At 50.8% G+C, this 21,451-nt stretch overlaps 1 protein-coding gene across 3 annotated transcripts in view; it reads right to left on the minus strand.

The window, feature by feature from the left end:
• Positions 1-6: 6 nt before the first annotated feature.
• The window catches only part of Mras (muscle RAS oncogene homolog), a 56,211-nt gene continuing 34,766 nt past the window's right edge, over positions 7-21,451 (minus strand). For 2 of the 3 annotated variants that reach the window (XM_050139393.1, XM_050139391.1), the window contains exons 3-6: positions 11,236-11,389; positions 9,965-10,064; positions 7,072-7,151; positions 7-2,135 (exon numbers count right to left, since the gene is read on the minus strand). In XM_050139393.1, the coding sequence (XP_049995350.1) occupies positions 1,898-2,135; positions 7,072-7,151; positions 9,965-10,064; positions 11,236-11,389 (572 nt within the window). In that variant the 3' untranslated portion in view covers positions 7-1,897. Of the gene's footprint in view, positions 2,136-4,808; positions 5,917-7,071; positions 7,152-9,964; positions 10,065-11,235; positions 11,390-21,451 lie in introns of those variants that run through there. The other variant, XM_050139394.1, reaches the window with a different exon arrangement.

Below are 21,451 nucleotides of genomic sequence, written 5' to 3' on the forward strand. Positions count from 1 at the left end.
TCTGGTGATGGATGGAGATAGAGACAGAGACCCACACTGGAGCACTGGACTGAGCTCCCAAGGTCCCAATGAGGAGCAGATGGAGGGAGAACATGAGCAAGGACGTCAGGACCACGAGGGGTGCACCCACCCACTGAGACAGTGGGGGCTGATCTATTGGGAGCTCACCAAGGCCAGCTGGACTGTGACTGAAAAAGCATGGGATAAAACCGGACTCTCTGATCATGGCAAACAATGAGGACTGATGAGAAGCCAAGGTCAATGGCAAGGGGTTTTGATCCTACCTCATGTTCCGGCTTGGTGGGAGCCTAGCCAGTTTGGATGTTCACCTTCCTAGACATGGACGGAGGGGGGAGGACCTTGGACTGAGGGGGGAGGACCTTGGACTTTCCACAGGGCAGGGAATCATGACTGCCCTTATCCAGGATCTTACCTCTGTTAGTCGGCCCGAGCAATCGGTCTCAGAACCAAACAGAAATAGGATTTGCATGAGTGTGGCCAGCTGCACTCTGCACTGAAAGACTGTAGGTTCTTTGCTTACTGTGAACTCAGCCCCCTTTTTTATGCTTAAATGTTCACCTGAGCATAGTGATGTTAGTTATTCGGCGTGATGTTGGAGCCCCAGAAGCTACAGAGATGAAAATCCTGGGAACGAGTCTCTCACTTGCATAGAATGCTCTACCCTTTATTTAGATGCCCCAAGAATTCTCAGCCCAGATGGCAGATAGGGAGATTCCATTTTATCTGCAAGATCATTGCTTTTTTTTTTGTTTGTTTTAAAGATAAGGTCTTACTAAGCAGCTCTTACTGGCCTGGAACTCACTGTATAGACCAGGCTGGCCTCTAAACTCACAGGTATTCTGCATATTTATGCCTCCTGAGTGCTGGGATTAAAGGTGTCCACCATCACAGCTGGCATTGCCTACATTTTAAGAAAAACCCAAGAGTAAAAAACAAAACCCTGGAAGCCCGTTCATCCTTTAACTGATGTGAAATCATCCTCTGATTAATGGTTGCACGTGTCACCTATGGGAGGACACTTCTGAGTTCATGGTGTGGCTAGGCAGCCTCTCGCAGCTGTTGACAGCCAAGTCTTCTCCAACACAACGCTTCCCAACCTTCCTAATGCTGCGGCCCTTTAATCCAGTTCCTCATTTGTGGTGACCCCAACCATAACATTATTTTCACAGCTACTTCATAACTGTAATTTTGCTACTGTTATGAATCATACTGCAAATACCTGTGTTTTCTGATGGTCTTAGAGGACCCCTGTGAAAGGGCTGCTCAACCCCCAAAGGGGTCATGACCCACAGGTTGAGTGGATGAGGTGGAACTTGGTCCAGAGGCAGCGAACCTGGGCTGAACTTCTTCTAGGGCAATGGTGCTCAAGTCACTGTGTACACGGAATCACTGAGATCTTGTTCAAAATGAAGATTCTGACTCAGGGCCTAGTGACAGGGCCTGGGTCTGCAGGTCAGAGTTGTAGGGCGATGACAACGTTGATGTCTGTGACATCCGGGGCCTCGACACTCCACCCCTTCGAAGGAAACCGAAGCGGTTTCTTCAAACAGTCCTTCTGGAGATGGAAGGAGGGACAGCATAAAGTGTCTGTATGAGGACCCGAGTTCCAGCCTCTGGGCAAAAGCTGGGCGAGCAGCGTACATCCGTCCTCACAGCACTGGCGAGGCAGAGTCGGACCCCTGGAGCTTACCGGCCAGCCCAGCCTCGCCAGCTGACGCACTGCAGGTTCAGTGAGAGACCGCGTTTTAAAAAAGTGGAGAGCAACCAAGGAGGACGCCTGACATTGACCTCTTGCCTTCAAAAGTGAATGCACGTGTATGTGTGTGTGTGTGTGTGTGTGTGTGTGTGGCGGGAACGAGGCTCATACTTTTATAGATTAGACAGACCTAGGAGAGACGTCTTCACTCTTTAACAGCGATGGAATTAGTGGGCCTCGTATGTGACTGGTCTTCACTAGTCTGTGATTTTGATGTTCTCTGTGACGTCTGTGGGGCTCAGAACTCAGTGAGTGTCTGATGGGAAGGGCAGGAACATTCCGATGCTCTCCTCTTGCAGCTAACAGCCATCTACGCATTTGTTGCTCATGCGTAAAGACACAGCCCACCTTGGCACCCCTGTAAAATAAGGGGGAGCTATTAGGTGGAGGATAGGGTACACAAAGTGGAGACATAAGTTCATAAATTTCCCCCAACTTCCCTGCCGGCTGTGCTGAGAAGGAACTGTGGGAAGACAAGAACAAGACATGAACAAAGGCACCATCGGCTCAAACGTCAGCAGTGGAGGTAGCTGGAAAGGGTAGCTTCTAGACGTATTTTGCAGGGGGAATCAACAGTCTTTGCTTACAAGACAGGGTCGGCTGGATGAAGGGCAAGTCCAAGACTTTGGGGTTGAGAATTGGAAGCAAGGAGCTGGGTGAAATAGTCATGGTGGGGGTCACAAATCCCATGGAATATAAGAACAGTTTCCCACAAAAGACAGAGGGGCAGATGGTGTGCAGCAGAGGAAGTGGTTTCCTGCAGACGTCCCCATGGCTATCAGTGGGCTTTGGGTTGGGCTAAGCCCAAGGCCGTGCTCTGGGAAAGATGAGAGTTTGGATAAAGGACTGATAAATCACAAAACTAGGGATATTCGAGCAAGAAGAAAAAGGACAGCATTTCTCTTTGTTTCTTTATTAATAAGTAGAGATACACAAAGACTTGATAAAAAGTTACATAAAAGGCTCAAGCATCGTCAAGACGTCCAGGGATCACTCTCGCTTCACGACAATGGCCACCTGCTAATACTGTCACTCAAAGGGCTCAGTGTTTCAAGTATCTGGCATTCTAGGTAAACCCCAGCCAATGTGGAGTCTCCAACCAGGTGGGCTGCTAAAGGAAGGGACCCCTCTGTGGCTCTGGACTTGGGGTAGCAGGGTCTGAGGGGCTCTGGGGTAGAGTTGGCATGGGTTAGTGGGTCACATCTCCTGGCAGGCAAGACAGGTACACTAATTCCATCAGGTACTCTCCTCAGCAAGAGCCATGGGGAGGCTGGAAACTCCTAAGGCAAACATCCTGATGTCCCCTGTGTGGCAAAGTGCTTGGGAAGGATGTAGCCAAGGCATAGCCCCACTCTGGGGGAGAAGGAATGACCAGGGGGAGAAAAGGAGCCCACAAGGAGGCGTCAGAGTCATGGGAGAAAATGGGAGCACACAAAAGAGGCGCAGGGGTGAGGGGATTCCTGAGAGGGTGAACTTCAGGGGATGTGATAGGAACAGGTTTCTGAAAAACTAGAGGGAACCTCAGAATGAGAACTCGGCTGCAGATTCAAAGGTCTCACGGTGTCATGGCCAACCAGGTTTCCAGGCTTCCTGTTGGCTGGTGATAGAGGTGCGCTGAGCATACTTGACTTGGGCTCTCTGGAGACTCTGCTGAAGGGCTCCTTTCTAATTCTGGAGTGTTACCTACCTATCTCACTTACGGGAAACATGGGAATCTGGGAAATGAACGTTTACCATCAGCCCTGAGCCAGAGACTGCAGAAGGCCAGATGTTAGCTTAGCATGTGGGCAGTTGAGGATGGATGTCCCGGATGATGGGCCTGGATGCACTGTCTCTTCTGAGAGGGGCAGGAGTACTGGGAGCCTCCTTCTAGTCACCTGTGTGACTCAGGGCAACTGCTCTGCTTCCAGTGATAGTCCCTATTTAGCACGGTGGAGGTGTGGCTCCAGATGCAGGGGTGCTGTGGGCAGGAGATGGGCTCTCTGGTAGTGGCTGTTCCCCCGAGTGCAGGGCCTTCCATCTCCGTATTCCATGGGGAGCAGCCTGCACCTCTCCAGGTGGCAACTGCAGTGGGTGCGACTCCGGGAGCCTAAGGCCAGAGAAAGCCCGGTCCTCTTAGTGTTGAAAAATTCCTAAGTATTACAGGATCTGGGAAATGGTGAGATACCTCATCTGAAATGCTCTTTGGTACCCTTTTTAGGAACAGAAAAATGTGGGGCGGAGGGTGGCAGTTTGACAGGTTAGAAGTTTGATCTTTAGCTAGCAATCACTTCCTTCTGTAGCAGAACTGTCCCCTGGATGGGGCCTTCGGTGACGATGGTCCTGCGTGTCAACAAGTTAGGACTTTTTGGGTTGAAAAGAATCATGAGGCTGGACATCCGCTTGGTGCTCACTCGCCTTGGATTTCTTTCCATGAGTCTCTTTCCAGAGTGGCCCAGCCACCTGGTGGGGGCCTTCCATGTTGCTTACTGGCTGCACTGCCTTCTCTTGTGACCCTCCCACAGAGTGCATCTTGTCCCCTCGGTCCCCCTAACCCAGAAGCCACCAGGAAAAACTCAATCTTTACGCCACCAACAGAAGCAGAGAGGGAAGGATGCACCCTGGTGGGGGAGCAGTGTCCCCACTGAAGCAGTGTAGGGACTGTGTTACCTGCTCAACTTTCCTTTCCCCTGTGATCTAAGACAGGAGACAGAAGATCTAAGGCAGTGGAAGTGTGCGCCAAGAGGCAGCCGCACTGCTGATGCCAGAAGGGTGTGCTCATTGGCTGGGCTTAGAAAGGTGGTGGTCAGCTGATGCCAGAGGGGTGTGCTCATTGGCTGGGCTTAGAAAGGTGGCAGTCAGCTGACTCGGGTGGAGATGGCTTCAGGTCCTGATGCTTGGGGGGGGGGGGGGGGGGGGGGGTGGGGGGGCGTTGGGGGGGGGGGGGGGGGGGGGGGGGGGGGGGGTGGGGGGGGGGGGGGTGGGCGTGGGGTGGGGAGAGGGGGGGGGGGGGGGGGGGGGGGGGGGGGGGGGGGGGGGGCGGGTTGGGGGGGGGGGGGGGGGGGGGGGGAGATAGTGTTGAGTGCTTTCAGCTAAGAGCGATCACAGAACAACAGCTTTACCGATGGTGTCACAGTCACCTCCTTGGACATGCCCCTGTGTTTGTGTCAGGGGCACAGCAACACACAGGAGTGAGCAAGCAGGAAGGGACACATCTGAGAAGCTCAGGGCCCTGTCCGCATCTGAACACAGCATTTACCCATTGCCTGAAAAGCAAACGATCTCACCCACTTTCAGGATAAGGAAATGGTCATCTTTAGGGGTGAGATGGTCCCAGTTAGCTCTCACTTCAATGGCTGTGGGGGTGGGGCGGGTAGCAGGGAGGGGATTTTTCTAACCTCTGCATTTTCAACTACACCGACATCCTCCAGATAAATCCATGGCCCTCTCTTCGGTCTCTGGGGTTTGCTTCCTGGGTTTGACTCCACCCCAGGCTTCTGCCAAGGCCTCCGCTAACTTCTGCCATTTCAGTCATTCATTCTGGATGGAGTTTGGCACTGCTAGGAACTCTCAGTTAGAAAGACAAGAGCGCTGTTCCAGACACTATCCGAGAGGTCCGTTGAAGACCTGGGGCTTTTCCAGGCAGTGGGCACAGACCTCTTTAATAAAATAATCATTACTCAAATAATTTAAAAATCTACAAAAGACATCAGAGCTCAGACACTGGGGACGGGGTCGGGGAGGAAGCTTGTTCATGGCTTGTCTAGTATATTGGGTGTGGATAAACACTTCCACAGCAAATCAGCCCTATGTACTTAAAAGAAACAGCACATCCACCAAGAGACTGGGTACTGGGCTTAGAAGCTGTTGCTTGTCTCCTGGGAGAGGTGGCAAAGCCAGACCCTGTCTGCTCCTACCCATCCTGCCAGGCCCCCTTCCTGTGCCCAGTCCGGACTGGGAGCCAAGGGCTGCGGTAAGAAACGGTTCTCAGTGCAGTTAGGCAGTGGGCTGGTCCCGGGGGCTAGCAGTTCATGGTTGCTATGCCCAGGGTTTCAGGCTGTCACAAGATCACACACTGAAGTTTGTGAGTGCCAGTGGCCCGGTCTCCTCGCCATTTCGTTTTCTTTTTCTTCTTCTGACTTTTCTCTGGAATCTGTTGCCTGTTGAACAATGGAGGGCCGAAAGACAAAGTCAGTTCAAGCTTTTTCTCCTCCTCTGTCCCCTCTCTGTGACTCCTGGGATGGAGGGAGAGCTTGAGGGTGCTGCTGTCCTGGCCACCCAAGGAGACCAGGCTATGAAGCATCTTAGTCTATGAAGACTGGAGAGGAAGGAAAGGGAAACCAGAGTCACCTGACAAAATCAGTGACATCAGGTGGTGACTAATTTATTCAGACTGTAAGCGCCACCAAGCTTTACAATGGAATTGACTTCCGTTTTTGAATTTTCCATATTTTAGATAACTGGTCAACTGAGTGCAAAAGCCTGTTACACAGTTTCCCTTAACCGTTCCCAGGTCCAAAGGGTACCTTTGGTGCCACCAGCCCAGAGCAGTACACAGCAGTGTGGGGGGCAAATCACTTCCGGCACTAACACGGGGATCAGGCAATGCAGCAGAGTGTGGGGCTAGAAGCGGGGGTGTACACATGGCAGGGGACCAAGAGGTGGTAAACATGGGGCACCATGACAAGTTTAGCTCCGAGTCACCCACATAAGGTACTGCAGACAGGGGTTTAAGTGTTGGGAATGTAAAATGGTTAGAATACGACGGACTAGATGGTGGCATGGAACACAGCCGGGAGGCAGCTTCGGTTATCCAACATGAAGTGAGAAAGGGCTTAAAGGAACGTTCAGGAGTCTGTTCTCGGGGCTGCTGGCACTTGAAGACCCACAGGCTGTGAATCTGGGAACACACACACACACACACACACACACACACACACACGAGTGCCTCTGGAATTCGAGCCCAGGAGCCATAATTGTCTGTTTCAGGGGGCAGAAAGAGGGGCCTGATCTTTGATGTATGGGATATGTTGAAAGCTCGGGGTTCTGAGAGTATCAGGATACCTGATCTCCACATCATGCCTGCAGGCTCCACACCCCCGTCCCATTATATCTGGGGGCAGCACAGAGATGGAGGTAGCACAGGGGGAAATGCAAAGACGTACAAGAAATGGCAAATCAGGCTTGGCACTGCCCAGGCTCCTGGCCCAGCACAGGAGCTGTGTTCTTGTATTATTGCAATATGGCTTGCCCCTTCCACTCCAGAGGTCATTGCCAGGGAGGGGCACAGCTGTCACAGAGGGAACAAGGCTTACCTAATTACTCTAACGAGGTCATGGAAGGCTTTGTCCACGTTGAGAGGCGGGTCCTTGGCACTGGTTTCTATATACGGGATCTGGAAGGCAAAGCTCAGCTTGGTCAACCTGGCACCATGACCCACGAAGTCCTTTTCCACCTTTAAAATGGACACTCTAGAGGTTCTGAGGATCAGAAAGAACCCCCACAAGGTTCTAGGGCTTCTTGCCTTGTAAGGCTGGAGAGTGTCGCTAATGGCTTCTCTAGCCCCTCCTGTTCTCCAGGCAAAGATAATAGCTCCCTGAAATAGAACCCAGTTAGTCTTTTTATACCCAAGAGCAAACTGTTTCGCTTCCCACACTGAGGCATACTGTGCCTTCTTCGGTCCTCTTCTGGGCGTGACCTCTGATCTGACCTTTGCTCTGAGCTCCTCCAGAGTGAAGTTCAGTGGGAAGGCTGAGGAGAAGTCTGCTGGACTTCTGGACCCGGGTTACCCTGGTCCCTTACCCCCAGCTCTCCAGCCTAGGCCGATGGGAGCAGCCCACGGGAGCTGTGACTGCCACCTCATAGGCCACTTCCATACCATGCCTTGGACAGGCTGAGTAGAACAGACTCTGGGAGGTAAGGTATGCCAGAGAGTCAGGAAGGGCTCATCCCTCCACACATCCCTGGCCTCCTGGAAGGTGGGGGAGGGGTAAACTGGCTGAGGTTAGGCCAAAGGGCTTTGCTATTTTTCATAACATTTATTTTTTTCCTGATCACAAAATTAGCGCCTTTTATTCTAACACACTTAAAGAAGCTAAGCACGGGAAATAAGTGCAGGGGGAGACTGGCAGCGCGAGCTGAGGCGTTGGAGCAGCTGTCGGGAAGCTTTGCCCTGACACAGGGGTCAGCATCCATATGTGTGAAGTCCAGCGTCCACACACTGCAGTGGCTTCAGCACAGGCCTCAATGTAGTGCAGGAACACACAGAGGGCCCAGCTCAGGCCTTTATCATTTTTATTTGAGCCTCTGATAACCCTGAAAGGACAATACCCTCCACAGTAGGATGGTTATTTGGCTTCCCAGGTTTCCTTCTTCTTGCCTTTGCTGAGTTAACTCTCAGAGGCGAGCGCCATCCGGCAGTGTGGAGACAGAGCTCAGAATGGCATGCCTGCAAGAACTCCACGTTGCCAGGCCAGCAGAGTCAGTGTGAGCCTTCTGCTTCTCCACTTGGGCAGCTGTGCGCTACGTCAGCTTTGGGGCGTCTTGCGAACTGGATGCCGTGTCTACCCATGTTAAGCATCCCTGATAAGAACCAGGTAGGACCTGACTTATGGATCAGGATGTTATGCAGCCCTGGACATATGCGGAAGAGAGGCAGGAGACTACCTACAGTCGGAGCCGCTGGGCATCCTACACTTTCGGGAGCTCAGCAATCCTCAGCATCTAGGGGCCTCAGAACACATGGACCCAACTTTCTTTCTCTCACCCCATATACAGTCTATGAGCAAATGCTGCTGGTGCTTAGAAGCACAGCCAAACCTTGCCACCCTCACGTACTGCTCGGCCTCATGTGATACTGGGGCAGCCCCTGCATGATTCTCCGCTCTTCTCCTTTCCCAGTGGACTATTCTCAACACGTCACAGGAGAGAAGCTGCTCGGCCACACGTCACACCTCTCTCTAAACCATCCAGTGGCTTTCCTCCTCAGCCTCTGTAAGAGCCACAACTCCTTACAACTCTCTGACTACTCACCCGCCTCCACCTGCTTAGCCACGGCAGCTTGTTCGCTAGCTCGCAAACACCAACCTCAGGGCTTTTGCACAGATCATTTCTGTTGTTAGGATGTTCCTGGATATCTGTCTGGCCATCCCTTTGCCTCCTTAAGTCCTTGGTGAATTGGACCCACCCTACCCCATTTAAAAGGTACCTCCTCTGCCCTGTCCTCACCCCCCTCTCCTGGTGTGCCTGTTCCCACAGGATGTGTCAACCTCAAACTAATTTACTTTGCCTACTGCCCGTCTCCACCAAAAGCAGGGAACTCTTGTTCCCCAGGACCTAGGATGATGGAATTAATAAAGGAATAAATACAGAAAACAGACAGGCAAAACTAGCTCCCAGCATGCCTTTCTCTATGTGGAGAGTAGGCCAGTGGACAGAGATGGGGCTGCCTTGCATCAGGCTTTCCAGCCAGCAGACAGGACCCAGTGCACTGTGCCAAATGGGGATGGGGAACAGAGACTGACCCAGCACCGTCCAGAGGGCAAGCACACTGCACTGAACTCAGAAAGCTAACATGCTTGTGACAGATTATAGCTGGAGCCATCTCAGTTTTAATGTTTACCAAGAGGGGATAATGATGTCTGTGCTGTAAGGGTAGAGGATCTGATAACCGCGCTCCCCCAGTACAGTGCTGGGCACGGACTCAGTGAACAGAACAGATCGCTGTGACTCAGCATCACCAGGTTTCTCATGCATGAGCCGGAAGAGCTAGATTGTGAGCCAGCCGGAAGAGCTACCACCTCTGCATGGCCCAATGTTGGCTATGTGCTGCCCCAGGCAGAGCAGCCCTCCATGGAACCCCACAGCTTCCAGGCCACTCTGAAGGAAGCTGTCCCTCCCACCTCCCCAGAGCCTCTTATGGCTGTAGAAGGTGCTTTCTCACTGGCCTGCTGCTCGTTTCAAATAATATCCTGCCACAATGTACCCTGTGGCCTCTCTGCCTCTGTTTCTCAGGAGAAGGGAGGTCTTACTTCCATTTCCAGAGACCAGCACTGCAGGAGGGATGACATATGGGCTGTCACACACAGTCCTGAGGTCCCCAGAGCACGTGCCTACATACGTGCACGTGCGCATGGCACACACACACACACACACAGAAGCACGCACGCACGCATACACGCTCATGTGCGCACATGCACACACACCTACATTGTGTTTGGTTGCCATTTCTTTTCCTTGCTCCCTGGTGATTTTCCTCAGGTGCATTAAATCCACCTTGTTGGCCACAAGGATCATTGGGAACGACTCCCTGCGAAACAGGAGAACAACAGCCACGTGAGATGCATCTTCCTACACCACCAGCTCAAGGTGCACCTCCTCTTTTCCAGAGGAGATAAGGGCTTGGGAAGGAGGAGCCTGGGGTGTGTTGCAAGGCTAGTGTTGAGGCTGGCCTGAGGCAGCTGGTGAGGAGCCTGGCTTCCCAGAGACACTCCTCAGCTTTCCAATACTCTGATATGCAAACCATGCAAAGCTACTGCAGTTCTCAGCCCATGGAGAGCACCAGGGACAGGGCTGGTACTGCACACATGGCAGCTGCAAAATAAGGATGGCTCCAAGAAGAGGAAGTGCCGGACGGTGAGGCGTGTCCCGTCAGCAACTGACATGAGAACCAAACAAAACTTCAGCCCCATGGCACTTTGGGCAATATTAGATATTTTCATAAGAAAAATACCCTGTGATTTGTAAGAAAAAAAATGCTACTTTTTATTTCTTTGATTAGCAAGTAAATTAAGATTTCCCCACCCCTGGACCACTCAGGGGTCTCCTTTGAGGTTCGTATATTCATGGGCTGAATGCACATCAATCACCTGCAGCCTGCTCTGCAAGCATGTGCCTCTCTGCTACGAAAAGCTACAAGCCCTTCCCTGTGGGATGGCGATTGACTAGATTTCTCCATCTCTACTGGGATTTAATCAAACCCTGCTGTTTTCCGGCATTTATTTTTTTCTTTCTGCATTGCTTCTTTGACTGGCAGTGTTAGATGGGCTTAGAACAGACACTAGGTGATTTAATTGTTATAGGGTGTGAAGGGGGAAAAAAAAAAAGCCTTTAATGTGCAACTTGTAAATCTCATAGTCAAATGCAATTTAGCCAATTTCAGTGTGTTCTGGAGGGGAAATTCACTTTTCTTTGCATATAATGCAATTTGGTTAAATTGGAGTTGGAAAGCAAAGACAATACCCACGATTCCTTGATTGAGGGACGTTTTTTGAAAACAGGAGGGGCATGAGTGTTGGAGTCTTGGGAGCAGCTTAGGAACCAAGAAAGGGTCAGGGAAGACCTTAGAGGAAGTAATGGAAGATGGGGGGGGGGCAGAGAAAAGGAAGGAAGGAAGAGGGGGAGGGGTAGAGAGGAGGACAGGGAGGGAGAGGGAGGATGGTGCTCTCCTGGAGTAGGGAGGTCCTGTCTGCTGCTCTCACCTGTCCTTGACACGCAGAATCAGCTGGTGGAAGCGGTCCACATGCTCGAAGCTGGCCTTGTCAGTGACTGAGTACACGATGAGGAAGCCATCCCCAGTGCGCATGTACTGTTCCCGCATGGCACTGAACTCCTCCTGCCCTGCTGTGTCTAGAACTGGAGAGGAATTAGGTCATTCAGGGGCTGCCCTTGATCCCATGGAGCCACTCTAGACTGTAGAGCCCCAGGCTACAGCTGCCACTACCCTCTGCAGCTCAGTCCCAGCTGTCCTCAGAGGAGGACTTCCAGCCACCTCAGAGGCTGCTTCTGTGTAAGGCTCTGTCTGACTCATTTCAGCCTCTGTGCTCCCTGGACCATGACGCTATGGCCTCATGAAGTCAGAGACAGCTTTCACAGGTCCCTCTGGGGAACCCCAGAGCTAGGCATGGATTCCTGGTTTAGCCCTTAAAAACTGGGATTCTCTGGGGTGCACCTGACCCTCAGCACCTCCATTTCCTCCTTCACGTATACAGAAAAAAGGACCTCCACCTTGAGGCCTTCAGGTGTGGAGAGTGCGCCAAAGAAACCAGCCCAGTGAGGAGGGCCTAAGCCCTGTGTGGACAGGGATTGTCTCCAGTAGTCAAGGACCATCCTAGGATGGAAATGGCAGGAAGGGGCATCCGGGGCAGGAACTGGGTGGTAGCTGGGGGGCCACTATAGCCCCCTGTCACCCTCACACTCCTACTTCAGGAACCCCCATTGCTCACTCTTCCTTCCTGACACAAAGTACTCCTGTCTAGTTGAGAGCCAACCTCCAAAGTACCTGTATTGTATTTGAATAATTAAAGGAGAGCAAGGTTAGGTAATTTTTTTTTGGGGGGGGGGTTTCGAGACAGGGTTTCTCTAGAGCTTTGGTGCCTGTCCCGGAACTAGCTCTTGTAGACCAGGCTGGACTCGAACTCACAGAGATACACCTACCTCTGCCTCCCGAGTGCTGGGAGGTTAGGTAATTTTGTCTATTAATTTTAGAACTATCTGAATACCTACTATACGCCAGGCAGGCTGTAGGATCTTTGGTTACAGGTAAATGGGGTAAAAAAAAATCCAGTAGTGAAGCAGATAAACAACTGAATGGCTGGCATGACTTCACCAGAGGTGAACACATGGTAGAGGGTCAATCTAGTCAGGGGAAGGGTGGCTACAGCCTTTGTTGTTATTCTGAATAGGTCAAGAAGCTATCTCCCTCTCCCAGGAGGCAACTTCTCAGTAATGAATAAATGCAGGAGGGATCAGAGTCACATGACCCCCGGAAGCAACATTCCAGCAGAGGGAATACCCAAAAAACTCAGAGGTAGAGGTGTGGCCAACAGCTGGTGGGCTGGGGGTGGGTAAGGCCATGAGAGTCTGTTGCCCTATGCTCTCCCTCATCTTGAGCAGGACAGGGGCCCGGTGGAGCATGTAGGCTAAGACAGGATCCAGAGGACATTGTAAGAAGGCTGGTCCAAGGCTAGGGAGTGGGGGACAAGTTAGGAGGCTTCCAGATCATCCAGGCAACATGAGATGGGCAGTGGCTGAACCACTGCTGGGGAGAAAAGTGACAAGATTTGAACACTTTCTAAGACATGGCTGTACTGAGCATGCGGCGGGACCCTAAGCTGAGCCACCGAGTGAAGAAGCCAGAGCTTGCGGGGCTCAGTTTCTCACACGAGCCTGGCAGATCCCGTGCAATACCTCAAGTCAGATCCTGAGAAGAAAGAGGGGAGGGGTCCTCATGTAGAATCACTTGTGGACAGGAGGCAGGGAAAGCCACAGAATGAGGATCTGAGGACCGCCCCCTCAGGATTCCACTTCTAAGGTAGGCTGGATCTTCCAGTCCTGTCTTTCTTCCTAGGTAAAGCCTACTCTGGCTGCCTATCAAAAGTGATATGATTGGTTTCTGTGCATGGGAAGAAATGAACGTGAGCAGAAGTCACAATACTCATACTGTAGTTAATATATGCACTAAAAGTCTGTGAATATATTATAAAAATAACCTAGGGAGCATTCAAAAATCAAAGCTCAATGTGAATCTGAAAATAAAAGAGACGCCCTTAAAGCCCGGCATGGTGGCACACACCTTCAATCCCAGCACTTGGGTGGTGGATGTGGAAGGACCAGGAGTCCAAGGCCAGCCTGGGCTACAAGACATTCTATCTTCAAAAAAACAGCAATAACACAAAAGCCCCCTGGGAAGGAACTGCCCATATCTGACACTGCAGGAGCATTCCCACATTTTCTAAAAGAACTCTTGGAGAACATAAATCATCAAAGTGAAAACTAAATCCAGGAAAGAGAAGGATGAGCGGCATTATAAATGGTCTCCGCCAGGAAAACATTTGAATGAAGAGAACACTTATTGCTCAATTAGAAGACTCTGGAAGCCAGGCTTGGTGGTTGGATCTGACTTCTCCGCTACTAATGAGGTTAAGAGGGGAGGACGGGAAGTTTAAGGTGAACCCAGGCAACTTAGCCAGGCCCTGCTTTAAAATAAACAGGTAAAAGGGGTCCGGGATCTAGCTCAACAGCAGAGCACTTGCCTGGCCTGGCTGAGGTAGGTTAGAACTGCAGCAGCGCAAATTCAGAGCAAGAGAACACATGACAATTTAGAACTAACGTCTATGAGGAACCCTGTGTGAGAAGGGGGCCATGAACAGGTAATCGGCTACAGGCTGAGTATACCTAAGTAGCAAGTTCAACATCTGAAGGGCTCTGAAATGCTTTATTTCCAAATATAAAAATCTCTAAAATCTGAAGAGGAGGAAAACACTAGTTTAAACTTTTAAAATTATTCTTTTTAATTTTGTATGTGTGTGTGTGTTGGTAAGTTCCAGGAGTGCAGTGCCCAGAGGCCAGAAGTCGGAGCTGTTGCTGGCCGTTGTGAACTCCCCAGCGTGAATGCTGGGGGCTCAACCCAGCTCCTGTGCTGGAGCAGACAAGTTCTTAACCTCTGAGCCATCTTCCCAGCCTCAGTAATCCCAGTAGTAAAGTGATGTCCTTATTCTGGCAAAGGTTAACGGATATTTAACCCTGCCTGAAGTTTGCTTTCTCTGGGAAGAGGCTACAGAACCTGATTATATCCTGATGTTGATAGGAAAACACAAGTAGGCATACTCTAATGTCTATACCATAACTCTGAAAAACAGAAATAAAACCTCGGACTTCCTAGTCAGTTCGAGAGAACAAAGCACATGGGGCGATGTGCAACAAGGCAAAAACAAAACAAAAAGTAGCCGTGAAACAAGATGGCAGAGATAAGTCTATCAAAACTTCAATGACATTCTATACAGAACTAGAAAAAAATTCTAAAATTCACATAGGAAACAGTTCTCAAAAGTAGAATCATAAAGCGTATGTTATCATTAGCAATGAGGGGAATGAAAATCAAGAGTTTACTGGGATCCTATCTTGCTCCAGTACGAAGGGCTATCATCAAGCAAAAGGCACCAAACACTGGCAAAGATGCAGGTACCAGGAACCATATATGCTGCTGTCGGAACAGAAACGGGTGCTGCCACTATGGAAATCAGCATGGAAATTGTTCAAAAGACTAAGAATGGAAATACTACACAGCCCAGCCGTATCACCCCTGAGTACATACCTGAACGAATCTAAACCGCTACTACAGTACCACAGAGGCATAAAGAGAAACAGAATGCTGCTGTTTGCAGGAAAATGGAGGTAGAAATCATCCCAGTAAGTGAGACACGCCAGATGCAGAAAGATGAAAATCACATTGTGTCTCATATGTGGAATCTACATTTAAAAAAAAAAAGTCAGGAGTGGTGTCACACTCAGGAGACAGAGGTAGGAAAACTGAGTTCAAGGCCATCCTGGTCTGTATGCTAGGGAGATTCTATCACTCTGTGTGTGTGTGTGTGTGTGTGTGTGTGTGTGTGTGTGTGTGTGTGTGTGTGTGTGTAAAGGAGACAATTTGGAAAGAAAAAAGGGGGTGGGGGACAAGAGACGATAACAGGAGTAATTATGTACATGTGTGAAGTCTCAAAACAAGGCCCATTATTTTGTATAATATATACCAATAACATTTAAATAATTACAGAAAGCCATGAATGATCAAAACACACACAACCTGATACACCAGTAATTGCATGTAAAACTGAAGACGCGAATGACTGAAGGTTATTCTTGGCCTGAGGAGACATGCAGCTGCTCTGACACACACCTGGAAACACCTGGGACAGACCCCAGCCCATGTCCTGCCACCCGGCCTTCCTAGGGGAGGCTGAAGATACCCCACTTGTGCTCTAAGGAAAGTGACTGCCTGCCTTCCCTATGATCAGGAAGGTAGGAGGCCTCTGGGGACAGCCTTACTCACTGTGGGGGAAGAGGAGCCCTGCCAGTGTGTGCTGATGCCGGCAGAACCAGGAGGCAGAGAGAGGCTGGGGATGGAAACACGTGGAGGCTGTTCTTAGGTCTAGTCCCACATGCCAGCATCACACGTCTCAGGTGGGTGGGCAGTCAGCATCGAGGGTGTCAGCCAGGGGCTCTGACGTCCCTGTCAAGACGGTTTCCTGTTCTCTTCCCTTCTCCCTTCCTCCCATCACCCTCTCCTTCTCCACCCCCGCCCCACTCCTTTCTTCTTCCTCTTTATCCATCTAGATGTGGATCTGGCCACCTGGATCCAGACTAGCTGTCCAGATTCCAAACACACGCTGAAGCTGTGACTGCCAACTTAAAAGTCTGTTCTGCTCCTCGCTGGTTGTCCCAAAGCCTGTCACCTCCTCGCCAGATGTCCCGTCTGCCCTTTGGCTCGGTGGCAGACCTCTGAGGAGGCCTCCCTCATGGGAGGTCTCAGCCTCCAACTCCCATCTCTGAAATCTTCCTCCAGCTTGTACGTATTTGTGTTTGTATTTATGCCTCTTGACCTGGCTCAGCTCTATACTTCATGGTGGAGTGGCAAATACCAGGAACCAGGCACTGCTCCCTGGGTTCTTCCCCCAGATACAACTCCAAAGAGAGCCCCAAAAGGTGTGCAAAGCATGGATGCATCCCCCGAGACTTTGGTGAAATGGCCCTTTGAACTTTAAGGGCAAGCACTAAAAACTGACTTTTCAGCTTTCACTGATGGGGGAATCAAGGGTTCCAGGACACAGAAGAAGAAAGTTAGTGACTTCTAGAGATGACATATCCACAAGGACCACAAGCACCCCATCTACAGATTGTTGCCTTCCTGTACTCCCCACACCTCCCATGCGGAGGAAAGATGATCAATCCTATTTTTCAGGCAAGTTAAGTGGAGAAGCCTATATCTCCCTCTGGGTATAGGTTTGCATCAAACCATGTCATCCCACTGAACATACAGGGACAGGCTTGCTCCTTCCTGTTGGAACTGGGCTCACTCTCTGGGTCAGGTGTGTCACAGGGCAAGGTCAGGTGCCTGGCAGCAAGACCAGCTGCATCAGCCACTCACTATTCCCAGAAAAGGGGATTTTTTTTTTTCATCTGCAAAGCACTGGCTTTCACAGCTGGCTCCCTGGCCCTGGGGTAGGATTCCCTTTGGCAGCGACACCAGCTTCCTCCACGTGAAGGCTTAAGAACAACAGCAAGTGATAGTCCACAGCTACTAGCCCCAGAGACGCCTGTTCCTGATGCCACACTATTCCAGTCACAGTGCCTGGAGAGAGGGGACCGAGGGGGTAGGTGTGTGTGAGGCCTAAGATCCCCTGGGTTGGCGTGCAAATCGTAGGTGTGAGTGCCCACTTGGGGAAGACGTTCCGTGACTGTGGAGTTCTTAGAGGAGCCAGGGACACTCCTGCTCTGATGCTGCTCTCAGGGATGGGAATGTTATGGTTTGAATATAAAATGTGTTGAAGGCTTGGCTCCCAGCTGGTGGCTCTATTTTGGGAGGCGGTGTAGGGCCTAGGTGGAGAAAGCAGGCAACTGGGAGCAGGTCTTTGAAGGGACTTTTGCTTCTGGTCCCTTTCCTCCTACCTCTCTCTCTCCTGGCAAACAGCTTCCTGCTCTATATATTCCTGCTATCATGATGTTCTGCCTTGCCTCGGGCCCGAACTGAGTGAAGCTAGCAGACTGCCAACCAGGCCCTCTGCACCAGTGAGCGGCAATAAACCGTTCTTCCTTTTAAACTGTCCTCTTGGGTGCTGTCAGTGATGAAAAGACTACCAGACACAGAGAAGAAATTGCGGAGGGGAGCAGAGGTCTCAGAGGCAGAGCCTCTGTTCAGAGGCTCAGAGGCTCAGAAGCAGAGCCAGAGCATCACGAGAACAGAACAGAGCCTGGGAGCAGCCCTGGGAGCAGGGAAGAAAGGAGAGACACAATGCTGGCCCACAACCCTGGTTCCATCTCAAAGCCACGTTGGGAGGCCAGCCACTTACAGGTGAGGAGACTGAGGCACACTGAGGCTGGAAAGCTTCAGGCTGGTATGCTAATGAGCCACGGAGTAGCTGAACCCACCTCTGCGTTGAGATCTTTCTGTTCCTTACAACTATCTGCCTACAAGCGAGAAGCTAACAGCAGCAAGGCCAAAGCCTGATAACAGGCAGGTGATACAAAGGAAGGGTAAAGACACCTGAGGCTAGCCCTCCTGGAAGGTTTGAGGCTGTACTTTCCATCTCCACTCCCAGCTGACTCCAGCACAGTCTCCCAGACTCCACACCTGCCCCCAGGCAGATACGCAGACCTGGGAAGCAAAAATGCAGGGATGCACTGGTGGTTCCCTTTAACAGGGTCCTGAGCATTAGGGATTCTAAACACACCATCACCAGCTAGCTTCCTATTCTCCTGCAACCATTACTCTCCCCTCCACCCTCATCTCGGAAACAAAGCTGACTCGGAATAAATTTCACAGTTTTCTCCAAACAGCTCACCTTGAGTCTGTGGGCCTGTTGTGCATTGCTGGTGGGATGTAATGTTAAACACATGACCCCTAGCAGCGCATCTAGGAGAAGTGAAAGTTTTACGTTCACACAAAAGCAAGAGCTGAGTGTTCCCAGCAATGCCATCCATCCAAGATCCAAGAAGTGAAGACAGCCCCAGGAACCAACGAAAGAACGAGTGAAGCCCATACACCAGAGTGTCAGCCACACACCAAAGAGAAGACTCTAAATGCCTACTACAGCTCACCAAAACCTGCCAAGCACCGGAGCCATTCACAGATGACTAGTGCTATAGGATCCATGCATAGGAGATGTGAGAACACAGAGAGTAGACGGGGGAGTTTGGGGTCTGGGGGTGGGGAGGGGGAGAAGGAATGGTTCAGGAATCGATAGCTGTGATTCTAGTGATTATCAATTTGTGAATCGATTGGTGGTTTATGGAAAAACAACTTTGACAGGTATGCTAAAAACACAATTGTACGTGTGGATTATATCTCTTCCCCTCTGTGTGTATGTGTTTGTTTATTTGGTTGATTTTTCTTTCTGTCTTACAGCGCTGGCTGCCCTGGAATTTACTCTGTAGATCAAGCTGGCCTCGACCTCACAAAGATCCATCTACCTCTGCCTTCCGAGTGCTGGGATTAGAGCTGTACACCACCATGCCCAGCTGTGAATTATATCTTAATGAAAAATATATGAGAAAAGAATCAGCCTCCCTCCCTCCCTCCCTCTGAAACCCATGTTCTACCCCTCCTCCTCCTGATGGTGGATATACCTCTGCGCTTCTGAGTCCATTACGTCCTCTAGGCAACGCCTTGATTCTGCTCTTTCTATGAAAGACAGTTCATATTTGACGAGTCTAAAATTAGTCTTTTGATTCCCAGTCCCACGCGACAATTTATTTTCTCTTCGCCCGTCCCATGCCTGTTCTCCACCCACAAACCCTGTGGTTCCTCCTCAAACTACATCTGGAATCTACCCCCTTCTTGTTCCCCCCCCACACACACACACAGCCCTAGGCCACAACCTCATTGTACCCGGTTTGATTCCTCCACACCTGAGGCAGAGCAATCCTGAAACCACCAGTCAGACCATACCACCTCCCTCCTCGGCTCAAAGCCATCAGTCCTATCCAGATACCTCCTCAACTCACCTATGAGCCTCCTTATGATTAGCCATGCAGAGCACCTGCACCTACTGCAAGGCAAATTCATCTCTCCCTTCAGCTCCCTGTGTCCCACCTGCCCTAGTAGAGCTGCCAGGACCAGCAGGAACAATCTTTGCCAGGCCCCCAGCCTGGCTTCTAGTCAGCAAGGAAAGCCTGGTCAGCAGCCTCTGCTAATATACAGTCCTAAGAGCCAATCACCAGCAAGAAAAGATTTAGCCATGACCCCAGCACCCTGGACATCAAGGAGCTCCAGCCCACTGAAAGCATTTGTGCAGGAATGGCTCACACTGCCAAGAGAAAGGGTTGTGTACAGACCTGCAAGGCTGGATTCATCACCTGAGGTCAGGGGCCAGACTTGCTCCCACAGGGCAAGAGGGAAATTCCCCAAGTCACTGTCTCTGGGAAAGAGGACCAAGGGTAGGACAGGCCAGCACTGACTGCTGACTGTACTCCGTGCTTGGCTGGAGAGCATCTGATGAGCCCACTCTACTGTTGACCATGGGTGGTGAGCATAAATGACCACGGGGCTGAAGCCCCAGCCCAGAAAAGCTCTCAAAACATTCCAGTTCCTTCCTGCCCTTCCCATGTCCTCCTCTCTTCCTGCTCTTCAGAAAGAGTGTGGATTCGAATGTTCAGGGAAAGCCAGGTCCAGGCCCCCCAGAGAAGACAAGAGCACTTGTGTCTAGTTTTGAGCTGAAGCCAGGGTGGAAATGTCCTGGTTTTTGAGGGTGCCAGAGGACAGATGGCTAGGCTTTCGCTCCTCACCAAGACAGCCCTTGCTGAGGAGACAGCAAGGAACAGCAACTAGGTTGGGAGCCTGGGTCTGAGAGCTCCTGGGCAGGAAGGGGTTTGGAGAATAGCTCTTTGCTGTTTTGTGGCAATGGACATTCCAGAAGCTGGCACGGAAGAGAGTGAACTTAGACGCATGTAAGGAGGGGAGGCCCAGGAACAGCTGCTTCTTTGTAAGTGGACAGAAGTGTGTGTCCACAGCTATTCTGCACACTTAAAACTTGTACCAAAGTAGAAGTCAAGATCAGAGGGTGGAGAACATGCTTAGTGGGGTCAGGAGGCTGAGGCCTGGCTCCGCCATTAGCCAGGTATGGTCCAAGCAAGTCATTTCTCTACCTGCACTGGGTGTAACCCAGGGGGCTGGCCTGACGAGCTCAGCCGCCTCCAGGCTCTAACCCAGCAGAACCAAAAGGACACAGCATTGCTAAGACAAGGAACTGAACAGAAGGACCCAAAGAGAATTACAGATCCCTCATAGCTGCCCTTTCTGTAACAGCCAAAGGAGGGGAAGGCCCAGATATCGTCAGAGGGAATGACACCAGAAAATGGCACACAACGCAGTGAGGCATTATTCGGCCTTAAAAAGGAAGGAAGGCCATTGCTAAGAAAAATAAGTCAGCTATGAAAGGACAAGGATGTGATCCTGCCAATCCTTAGCATGTGTATGAGGCATGCTGGGTCGCCACATCCAGAGACAAAAAGTAGAATGGTGACTGTCAAGGACTGGGTGAAGCAGAAAGTCAGTGTGTATAACAAACAGGTAAAGAGTATCCATGGGCCGGGGTGGAAAGGGTCTGGAAACGGAAGGTGAGGATGACTCAGAGCAAGGATAATGGACTGAATGCCACACGCTGTACATTTCAGTGTAGTTCCAATAGGACATCTTATTATATATGTCATATATTATATATAACATTTATATAAATATGTATTTGTCAACAGAAAACCAACTCGAGGGAGGGAGGACTTAGAGATGTTTAGTTCACTGGCCTTTGTAGCGAGCTGCGTGATGTCACACCTGATGGAGATGTATAATCAACTCCTGAGATGGCTAAGGCCTGACCTATGCTATGATCACACAATGATTATCAGCTGCCTGCATATGTGTGAACCTATGGGCAGGCAGTTCGGGGTTGGCAGCCCATGCCTACTTAAGGGCTGGGAGAGAGGAATGAAAGAGGAGAGAGGAAAGAGGAGAGAGGAGAGAAAGAGAAGGAGAGGGAGATAGATTGCTGTGAATAAAGTCCTGAAAACTGTTGCAAGAAGAGCTCCGGGTGTTGCGTTTTTCCTTGCTGGTCGAGGGTGAAAGGGACAGGCCTTGATTCTATTGGTCATGGGCCTGTGCCGAGACCAAATATCATGATGGCAGGGATATGTGAGGACAAAGCTGTT

The sequence above is a fragment of the Alexandromys fortis genome, unplaced genomic scaffold, assembly GCF_014885135.2.
Source record: "Alexandromys fortis isolate MF-2015 unplaced genomic scaffold, M_Fortis_MF-2015_v1.1 scaffold_36, whole genome shotgun sequence".
In the NCBI taxonomy this organism is placed as follows: domain Eukaryota; kingdom Metazoa; phylum Chordata; class Mammalia; order Rodentia; family Cricetidae; genus Alexandromys; species Alexandromys fortis.